The sequence below is a fragment of the Aulonocara sp. 'chitande type north' Nkhata Bay genome, linkage group LG13 (assembly GCF_057382095.1).
Source record: "Aulonocara sp. 'chitande type north' Nkhata Bay isolate Kocher_YH1m ecotype deep benthic linkage group LG13, A_spYH_male_GT1.1, whole genome shotgun sequence".
Classification (NCBI taxonomy): domain Eukaryota; kingdom Metazoa; phylum Chordata; class Actinopteri; order Cichliformes; family Cichlidae; genus Aulonocara; species Aulonocara sp. 'chitande type north' Nkhata Bay.
In genome coordinates, this window is record NC_141356.1 from 8,253,620 (window position 1) to 8,265,258 (window position 11,639).

General features: G+C 39.5%; 1 protein-coding gene across 1 annotated transcript in view; it reads left to right on the forward strand.

Moving 5' to 3' along the window:
* The window catches only part of plpp4 (phospholipid phosphatase 4), a 51,458-nt gene extending 47,792 nt beyond the window's left edge, over positions 1–3,666 (forward strand). Inside the window, exon 7 of the mRNA XM_086258531.1 lies at positions 234–3,666. Coding sequence (XP_086114657.1) covers positions 234–442 — 209 coding nt within the window. The 3' untranslated portion in view covers positions 443–3,666. The remainder of the gene's footprint in view (positions 1–233) is intronic.
* Positions 3,667–11,639: the final 7,973 nt, after the last annotated feature.

Genomic DNA, 11,639 nt, shown 5'->3' on the forward strand with positions numbered 1-11,639 from the left:
AGCCTCCTGTCCTGAGGCAAGTGAAGCCACCGCTCAGCAGAGCAGATTCGTTACTCTCCCTTTCAAGTTTCTTTCATCGAACTCCAAACTACAATATAAGCACTGCAACACATACATCAATGGCTTATTAATTGTGCTAATTCTATTTGCAGGTGTTATTTTACTTCCTTCACGCAGGCTAAACTTAGCTATCCATGCATTCCTTTAAATATATCTGTTTTTGTGCCTCGCAGACGCTTTTGTTGGAGGAGTGATCGGGTTGCTGTTTGCATACATTTGCTACCGCCAGCACTACCCCCCCTTCCTGCACATGGACTGCCACCTGCCTTATGCCAGCCTGGCTGTCGCCACGCACACGCCCATGCATCCTCAGGACGACCCGCAGCCCACTGACAACGCCACCACCCTTCCCCTGGAAGGCTTGACTGAAGGGCCAGTATGACTAGTGGCCACCACTGAGACTACCCCCAACGCCCTCACCAAGCCGCCAAGCCCACCCCCCATTCCCAGTGACTGACTGACTCTTGTATACATTCCAGTGGACAGTGAAACGCCTCATGCATTTCTATTCTCTTAAACCCCACACTGCGGGTGGCACCTACATTATTCCTGTTTTGTTTTTTTTCTCTTTGATTTTGCTCAGCAGCCATTAAAGTCTATATTTAGATGTGTTGTATGCGAGGAACCTACGAATATGGGACATTGCCACAGAGAGGGACGAGAAAAAAAATGTTGAAAACCTGAGGAGATGTCTTACTAATGGCTGTGAAAGAAGATGAAAATATTGCCAGCTTTCGCTGGAATCTTTCTGCGTAATGAGAGACACGGTTGGCAGGTTGCTATATGCTGGAGTATATTTATTGTTTGGTTGTAAAGAAATGGGACAGATGGTTGAGGAGATCCCATGAAATGTCACAGCAATCAAACCATGAAATTAAACTAGTGTTATTGTATATGTCACACTTTAAAACAAAATGTGGAATCTGATAGCACCTCATGCCAGAAACGAAACAACATCCTGTGTTTCATTTAAATCTACAGATGTCTTCTGCATTTTGTAGGGCACCAGGCCTAAAACTTTAAGGCATGCAGGAGCAGTCTATATTCATACCTCTACTATTTCCAGCAGTTTTATTTTATTGTCTGGCAGCATAACGATAAATAAAGAACCAATACTCACTTAGGGAAGCACAGCTCCATGTCAAAAGCAATGTTTTTTTTTTTCATTATTCAAATTCTCACCATTCTCTTGGGCTTTAAACCCTGCATATCACCACTTCCTCATTTCTCTTCCTCCTCCTCTCCTTGTCACCATCAAACTCTATTTTTCACTTGCTTTGCATTTAACACTTGTTCCCCGAGGTTGCACAGGGACACGGACCCTCAGTGGGGGCAATCAATAACAGCCAAGCGGGAATGCTGTGGCAGAAGTGTGTCTGGGAAGGCGCAAACCCCAATCTGCTTCTGCATTAATCCTCATTAAGCACGGTCAGCCACTGCTCCTTATGAGGGCATTAGAACTATATGAGGTGCCCCGTGAACTGCCCATGCATCGCAAATGGCTTTCAGTCTAATGTAGCCCCACAAATAGACAATCTAGTATTCAGCAGACTAGAGATCTGAACCCAGGGCTGTGATTATGGTGTATTTATCATCCATTAAAGTTCAATTTTTCTTAATATAGGGACAGCATGTTGAAACAAGCAAACACCAAAGATCTGTAGGTTTTTTTTATGCCTAGGTAGTATGCACCAAGTTTTTCATCATGAACAGAAATCCAAGATAGCTAGATGACTGGTTTCCTATCATCAACAAAGCAATTTGTAGCCTTTTGCAGTTAGAAATAATGTTTTTTTTCGTTGCCTTGGTTACTATGCGCTTTTTTGCCATTGCTGTGACATTAATGGGAAAATTAGATATTAGGACAGCTCTAACCCAAACGAGCACTAAAAAGCAATGTGTTGGGCGATGCAGGAGAACTGCACAGCATAACAGAATGAATGAGCAGCAAGCCAAATGTAGAAAGCTTTTTTTTTTTCAAATCCTGTCAAGAAGCTCGTGAGCAGTGTTTTTACATTCTCTACAGTCTGTCGCCGCATATGTTTTAGTGGAAAACATCAGCTGTACCTTCGGCTGTTGTTTCACTTTATCCTGGGCACAGTTTGGCTCGTGGCACAAAGGTAGACAAGGAACGATCTCTCTGATCAAAATGACTTTTTACATGATTTATTTAAACGTGTCACAATTAAGCCTGAATCACAAATGCAACCCATTGGCAGCTGTTGTAAAGCATTTGTGTGTGTGCGCGCGCGAGCGTGTGAATGTTTTTGTGTGCAGCGTTTGACAAGGTCGATCTCACAATGATGCAATACAACGTGAAACTTTACAAAGAACGAACGTTTCACCAGAGGGAAAAAGGTGCTCGACGCTGCGCATCAGACTCTGTGATGGGACTTGAGACTCTGAGAGCTGACTGTAAGAAAGGAGAGTGACTCCATAGAGTCTTTCAGCACATGACTGCAAATGTGTCACTGTGAGATACTGGCTTTGTGAGGCAGATTTTCAGAGATAAAAAGGATTGTGACACAAATACACAATGTTCTATACCTGCATTTGCCTGACTGATGGCGGTCTGATGTTTGTACTCTGTCATTTAGTTTTCTCCTATTATGTGGTACTGTATATTGCAGGAAAAGCATTGTTCAGAAGTCTGTATTTTCACCTTTTTTCAACAGGGGATTTGAGTTCCCCGCTCTCTTAGAAATAATCTAAGATCACGGCTTGTTTTCATTTGGTGCTATAGATGCTGTTGTAGCAGTTGGTGTCCTGTTATTTCAAATGGTTGATGTGTCACTAAGAAACGAAATTTAATCTTTTTTTAGAGAGAGAGAAAGAAAAGTTATTAAAATAAATATTTAATTATTTTAAATTAGATAAGCAGCCAGTGTGTACTCCTCAGATATTTTTTCCAGATGTTTCACCTTCACAAGGACTGAAGGCATAAATAAACTTAAGAAAATAAAAATACTGAAGAATATTGAGATGATTGTCAGCTATCATGAATAGATGTCTGAAGAAAAAAAAAGAATCTTTGTTCATGGCATGCCAGTTCCATTTGTGAGAAGATTGTTTTCTATCAATAAGCATGTCAGGCCTTGAGAAGTCTTTGAGCTGTGTTTTGCTATTTGTATACTTTATGTACAATAAAGGACTGCAGCTGTGTGAACCTTGTCCATGAAGAATCAAAGGATCCTTAGGTATCTTGTGCGATCGTGGGGGTCTATACTAACTCTGATGAAAGAAACTGAAACTCACAAATCAAGGTTTGGGGTATTAGAATAAAAAAAAAAACTGTATTTAGCAGCTACTACACTGTTCCTTATATTATGCAAATGAACAATCTTAGATTGTGCAGTAGCAAACATCTGAATGAGCTCAGTTAGTTCAGTTACTTTATGCTTCAGCGGAGCTGCCATCGGTTAGCACAGCGCAAGCAGAACTCTGGTCTAAGTGTGTGTTGTGCTTTACTGCACCAGCTGTGTTGCACTCTTGCTTAGGGAGTTTCCAATAAACATATTTGTGCCTAAGACTGCCTGTTGATTTTCATAACCTGATTGGGTTGCTCTCAGTGACAGCTCTAGCTTTTCTTTTTTTTTTGGCCATGCTAATGACAGCAGTGCTAATACGTTGGTCGGTCAGTTCACCACACTGGAATAACTGCAGCTCTTGGATGAGTTGGCACAACGTATCTTACAAACATTCTTCTTAGTGACTTTGGTCTCCACATTTCCACATTGCTTGTCTCAGTTTTTTTAATCTTTCTTTTTTTTATATATATAAATTACAAAAATATATATTTGGATCTTTTGAAAGATTGGACCCAGTTACTGTGAGTTAGTTTCATGGGAAGGAGACAATGCTTACCAACCTCAAACCAATACTATAGCCTAGCAGAATGCATACTAACACTACAGAGGTGTAATTGATTCACCTGGTGGCGACTAAAGAGGTAAAGATGCCTTTTATTAAGCTTTCAAGTCAACTGAAGCTCTTAAGATTTTAAGATAGCTTGTTAATGAAAAAAACATATGAGCAGGATTTTTATTTATGGAAAGTTTCCTTAGAAAACATTTTTACAGAACTCTGTGCAGTCTTAGGTATGGCTTCTATAGGCATTAAGAGGGTTATTTGATTAACCGCCAATATGACCACCCCTCTAAATTCAAAAGTTTGTCAGTTTGTTGAGCTGCACATCTTAACACCTTTATTTGACAACTTTTACATCTGTAATAACACAGGTGTGTGTCATAACTGTAGTGTGATAACTGAATTTCTTACAGTAAAACATTACTGTGTAACACTTTACCCTAACACTGCTCCTCTGTATATGAGAGCATTCTTGAGTTAAATGTAAGGCCATCTGACAGCTAAAGTGTGGCTGAAATCTGAAAACAAAATGACTGAACAAGAAAAGAACCAAAGAGCTGATATGGCCTAGTCAAAGTCCCTCAATGCTGAGACAAGACCTTCTGAGAGCTGTGCATGAATGAAAACCCACAAACATCAATGAACTAAAGCAATCTAAGGAGCTTAGAAAGAAAGCGACTGGACTTCTTTAAGTCTCTTTAGAAGTCTAGTCACTTTCAAACCTGCAAATAATAGAGTTTGAAAATACATTCAGTAAATTGAATGGCTAAAATTTCAAACCCTTTTCATGAGGGCCTTTAACCCTTGTGGCGGTGTTACTCATGGAAGTAATTCCTCCTGAGTAATAAGATAAAGACATCACAGATCAATGAGGTTGTTGCTCCCAGACATCTCCCCTCATTGCACTGATGAGTTGCTGTGATGTGTCTTTTTTCCACAGCATATTAAAGTGTGATGACAATTGTGAAAGCAAACGGCCTCAAGGTTGGCGAGGGTAATTGAAAGAAAAAACAGAAACTCAGCTGAAACATTTAAGTGCTGTGTGATGTCTAAAAAAACCCCCATCCAATCAGACCCAGCAGAGCTGCAGCACCTACTTCAACAGTAAGTGGAGAAAGTCTCCCTGCTGAGAGTGAATCTTTGACAACCTGAAAACTCCAGGCTTCACCTAACACCTCAGACAGGTGTGAGGGTGTGAAATATGATCCATTCTGCAATAAAAATTTATAAAGTGAACGTAATCTGACGTTCACAGTTGTTTGTTTGGATTTGACAGTGAGCTGGTAAATAAGCACAATATTTCCTAGGAGCTGGCGCTTCTGCTAGGTACAGTAGATAGTGTCGTTTCAAGGCACATTGAGCACACGCGAAACTGAAAACCACCCCCCCACACACACAATCACTATTACACAGAAAGCCACAGTTGAAAATGTCTTACGGAAAATTTGGGAGAAGCCTCTTGCTGTGAACTAATAGAGATATTGTTCTGAATTGCAGAAAACTAAAATTTCATACAGCAGTAAAAAGCTTTGTGTAACACGTTTGTTTGCCTCAGAAATAGGCAAGATGATTTCCATTCAGTATGTGATTGATTAGAGTGCTCAATCACAGGCAAATGTCATCCCTCAAAACACCCAGTATTGTTTTCCTGTCAAGGGCAGCTCCCCACTTCTGGATGAGCAGTGCCATTATGGGAGTCAGATCAACCTAGATCTAATGCATCAACAGTCAGCTGGCATCTAATATCACTTAACATTGCAATACCCTTCAGGAGGCTGCACACATAAACATAGTGTTTTCAAAGGGGGTTTCAAAAAGAATGTGCTTAGAGTATAAGGGAAGAGGGATCGTTAATATGGTAATTAGTTATTGTAGATGCTGATAAGATATCTAACAGTGAACACACACACACACACACACTATCTACCCTATATACATTTTTCAGCGGTGTAAACAAAAAACAGCTCGATTAAAAACACTGTTAATCAATATACATGGCATTATCTTTGCAATACACAAATAACAGAATTCCACCAACACTAACAGTGACACTTATCAGACATGTGTTTCAGGTCAGATCTCTGCTATTAAAGCAACCAATCAGTTGCAGAGTTGGGAAATTAAAATTATTAGAGTCACACAGAAGTAACAGTTTTATGCATAACGAGAAAAATTGGGGTAGATGTGCTTTGCCAACTTAATGCAGAACATGAGAATGTTTTTGCCAAATATATCTGAAGCATTTTAATTGGTTTCAGTCATTCTTCTGTGCTGCAGCAATAAAGGGATCGTCCAGCGTTTTAGTATTTTATGTTCATAGTCACAGGACTCAAAACTAATTATCTTGCAAACGATTACTTTACAGTAAGTGTAGGTATAGCGGTTCAAAGGATTGTTAATGCAAATATCTATAGCAACTGACTGCATTTAGGGATTTAAGCATGGTCAGGAAGAACTGCTGAAGTTTAAACTCAGCACCACATAGAAAAGAAAATTGACTTTAAACAAGTCGTGGCTGCTGGTCAGATGGACTAAGCTGAGTATTTAGTAGAAACTGCTACTAGGATTTTCCCATACAACCATCACTGAAAGGTTAACAAGAATTCTCACAAAAAGCAGGGAAAAGAAGAAAAAAAATATCCAGTGAGTTAGCAGTTCTCTAAATGAAAATTCCTCGTTGACACCAGAGGTCAGAGAATGGCCAGACTTCTTCGAGCTGATGTCAACAGTAACTTGTAACTTGTTAAAGTCAAGTCATACAGAAGATCATTTCTGAATGCACAACACAGCAAACACTAAAGCCGATGGGCCGCAGCAGCAGAAGACCACACCAGGTGCTACACCTATCAGCAGCGACTTGGCAACCGAGCCCTTTCTTTAGCATAGTTCTGCTGGAGGTTTCTTCATATTAAAGGGGAGTTTTTTCTCCTTCCCACTGTGCTTGGCATTTGTTTCTTTAATATTGTAGAGTCTCTTTAGTGCCTTGAGAACACTGTTCTTGGGATTTGGTGCTATGTAAATAAAATTAGAATACAAATAATAAATTGATTGAACTCGCATTGACTGAATTGTGCAATAGAGGGAAAAGACTTGATGACCTGATCTGAAGTCTCAATTTCTCCTGTGACATCCAGCGTGTAGGCTCAGGCATAAACAACATGAAGCCAAACCTACCTTGCATGAACATTTCAGCCTGCTGGTGTTGTTGAAATCTTGTAGAAAATATTTCCCCAGCACACTTTTGAGCCCCTTAGTACCAGCTTAGTATTGCTCCCTCTCTTTCCCATCTCCTGATGGTTGCTTCCAGCAAACTCAAATCAAACTTTTTCTTGAACATGACACTGAGTTCACTGTACTCAGTGGCCTCCAAAGTCACCAGAGCTCAATCTCTAATAGAGAACCTTTGGGATGTGGCGGAACCAGAGATTCATACCACAGATGTGCAGCTGATAGGTCTGCAGCAGTTGTGTGATGCTGTCATACAAATGTGGACCAAAATCTGAGGAATGTTTCCAGCACATTCTTAAATCAATGCAGAAAGAATTAAGGCAGCTCCTAAGGCAAAAGAGGATCCATCTATCTACTGGCAAGGTGTCAGATGAGTGTAGTTATTTGTCTGTAGTGTCTAATTAGAGGAAGACTGATTGTATCTCATACAGAGGACCAAAGCTGTCACAACGCTAATAGAACAACTGTTGAAAGAAAACAGGGGAAACCTAGTTCACCTTTTCACTCCTGTGTGGCTTTATTTCTGTAAAGGATAAAAATATTGAAGGGTTTTTTGTTTTTTTTTCTGGACAGGGCTTTAACCCAAGTAGACTGGGTTAAATAAAAAAGAAAAGTAAGGCGTCATGTTTCAAAATTGGGATTAATTAAGTTTGTCAACTTCAGACGCCCGCCCAAAAGTTCTGCAGCAGGAAATAATCTAACAACTGAATCGTTTCATTATTTTATTATAACAAATGCATAAATAATAAATCCACGTTCCTTCTGTCTCTTAACTTCATATAGTGTGTTTTTTTTACACCACATGTGAATTATTAATGGATGCAGATTCTAGTGCCACATAAAGGAGTCATCGGATTTGCTCATATTTAATGGATCAACCAGGAAATATAGTTCTCATACTTGTTGTTCTAAATTACTTTGGAAAAGAAGAGTAGCAGAGATATGCTGCCAAGCTTCTTAAAGCTAGCCTTAATTAAAGCGAAAACTTACAGAGAGATCGATATGTTATGTGTATGTTTAAATTACTCCAAGCACAGCAAAGCCTCTGTGGCTTTTGAAAGAAGGAGTATTTTTGTGTGGGTCTACACCTTTGTCTGAGTTCATTACAGGGTTTATTCAGCCATATAAAACAATATTCTAAAAAAAAAAGAAAGAAAGAAGAGGGGGGAAAAGCTGTAGCATACACAATAATTCTCCAACTCTGCATGAATCACAACTAAAATGGAAACTGACATTCATAATAGATCAATAGCAATGAGCAGACAGCTGTGGATGTACTTTTCATGCTCCTGTAAATTCCTCAGGGCGCTGTGCTATATCGCAATGTGTCATGTCTGCCTCATTAATACACAAACCACAATTCTGTCAAAGTGCAACATTCAATATAAACCTGAAAGAAGGGTTGGGGGAATTGTTGGCAAAGCGGGTAGCAAGCTCCCGCTCTCCTTTCTTAAATGTTAAGTACTGATTCCACTCGTGTTTGACTCAGAAGGACAAATTGATCCATATCATTTAGAAATATGATGCAGACAAGTGTTCAAGTATAAACATACTAAACATACGTGGGTGAATGAACGCTCTCAATTTTTATTTTGTCAGTTAGTTATGAGATAGAGTTTTGAGAAGCCATCAGTAAAAAAGACAGCCTCACAGCTGTTGCTGTTTTATATGGCTGCTCAGTGAAGTGGGGGAAAAGCACAGTAAGATATTATTAGGTGAAATGCTTTAGTGCGGTATTAAACAGGTTTAAGCTACAAAATCAGCAAAACCAAAGTGAAATTTGAGGACAGCTCCATCCATCTCTGCTCACACCGTTATTTAGTTGCATTACATTCACATTGTCTCCTTACGCTTTTTTCACTCCCACAGTGCACAGTATTCCCGTTTACTTCCTACTCTTCCTTCAGAGGGAACACAGACCTGTGCTCTGTGCCAATAATATTAGTTACATCTGTCCAACTCCTCAATACGGCACACATATATCTAATCAGCCAGTCGCCAAACCACTCACATGCATTTGGGCATGTGGATATTGTGCCTTTGAATCTGGTATGGTTGTTTGTGCCAGACAGGCTTGAAACCAAAAGCCAGTCTTGGGATAAACAACATGAAAGCAGCCATCCAGTATGAAAGATTCAGAGTGCTGATTGTGGCGTAGCCTGTTGATGTAGGAGGCATTTTCTGGAACACTTTGAGCTTCTAATTGAGCATGATTAAAAAAAACAAAAAACAAAGCCTATGTGAGTGTTGCTGGTCATGATCATGCTTTAACCCTTTAAGACCTACCATAGAACCAAGGCCGCCAGAGCTTACTTTATATTTTTACATGCTGTAATGCCATTTTTGGGAGCATTTCAAGTTTCTATACATCAATACAACTGTTATAGCCCATATTTTAATAATATGTATGCATTAAGTGCATAGTAACTACATAAATTGCAAAAAAGTGCAATAAACTACAAAAAAATTGAAAATCGTTTTTGGTTTTTTTTTACATATATTTCTACTTGGAGAAATTTAAGAGGTTTATCCCTCAAAACTTGAAATACAAAAAAGTTGCAAAAAATAGTTTACAACAACAGGAAATTTATTTTGAGTGTCTTCATAGTTTTATTTTTGAGATACACCAATTTTTATATACTGCAGGAAAAACGAAAAACAATCCTATGATGCAAATTTGCAAAGAAAACAGCATGTGCATCAAAATAAAAATAAACATTTTAAGCAGTGCAATTTGAGTGCTAAGCATCCCAGCAACTATTCAGAAAAGCATAAAGTCAAACATGACTTATAAAAACACCAGTATATGCTTTTAAGGCCTACAAGTAAAAAACTACATTTTCCGCGAAAATGACGTCACTTCCGGTTTCAGGCAGGAAATGGCCGACCTGCGATCATTCGAGCTGACATCTGTTTCAATGTGGGAAGTGTTATGAACAGCTGATGTGTTTCTGGAATATTATGTTTTTGTTCCTGCGAGCGCTTTTTATGCAATATTTGCAAAGCTATATGTGGAAGGAAACCGTGACCTAGGACAAGCTGATGGCATAAGATGTAAGTACAACTCTGGTTTCATATGCAAAAAAAATTATTGCGGTTCTACAGGGATTTAACAATAGTTACGCAAAACGGAGCATGCCCGCTCTGACCGGCTTTAAAGGGTTAACCTTCCAGAGTATTAAGTATTAGAATTTGGATGAAACACGAGGCAATTTTAACCTGTTCCAGAACTTTTTTTTAAATTTAGTGCAAAACATTTTTTTATCTTGCCCCCTTTTACCCAACCACAGAAGCAAAGATTCTGGATTTGTTTAATAGATTTTACACCAATATAGGTTTGCTTCAAGAAAAATACAAAATGTATCACAATCTCTTTATTACTGTGTATGGATGAAGGAAGATGGTGCAGATGTGGTCTAGACAGCATGAGCTAGAAAATGAATAAAGTGATGAAGTCTTATCAAATCTTATTCAACTAACAGCAACCGTTTTTAAAGGGAAAATTCAACTTGGAACTTTTTTTAATCATTGATAAAAACTTCAGAACATAGTGATGTGCTCCAGACCAGAACATTCCCAGATCTCTGATGTTGAACTTCTACAACTGTGCCATCAGCAGCGTTCTGACGTATGGATTTCTAGTGTGGTTCCCCAGCTGCACCAAGGCCGATCAGCAAGCACTCCAGCGGGTGGTGAAAGAAGCTGGCAGAATTATTGGAACAAGTCTGCCAGAGATCAGTAATATCTTCCCCACTCGCTGTCTGAGGAGGGTGCACAGTATCCTGTGGGACCAACATCACCCTGCGTGCCACCTTTTCCATCTGCTGCCCTCAGGGAGAAGGTACAGGTCTATACAGGCCAGAACATCCAGACTGGCCAACAGCCTGTATCCACAGGCTGTGAGGCTCCTGAACTCTCTGCCCCCCTCTCACGGACAATAACCATATCCAACTTCTTAATAGCAATGAACTGGTCTGCATTGGTGCATCATATCTTTATTCTCGTCCCCCTCCTGCCCCCCCCCCCTCTTTCTTAAATAGATAACTATCATATCTGATATCATATCTCACAGTACAATAATATTGAATGGGTTGCATTGTTGTATTTTGTCATGTTTCTCAGGTCTTTGTCTGAATTTCTACGAACATTATTGCTAAGGATTGTCTTATTGCATTGGAGTCACACTGGGTTAAATATGTACACTTGGGTTTTAAGGGGTATTTATTATTTTCTTCTTTTTTTGGGTTGTATGGAAGCCCCAAACGCAATTTCATTGTTCTTGACAATGACAATAAATAAATACTACTACTGCTCGGAGCAAAACAAAACAGGAGCACTAGAATGTCATAAAACAAAACACGAGTCCAAAACCAAAAGAAGACAAAAAAGAAACACACCGGAGCCCAAGAAAACCAAGTCCAAAAACAGAACAGTTCAGGGGGCCGGCCCGGGGGCCGACAGCACAGGAGCCCAGACAGTTCAGG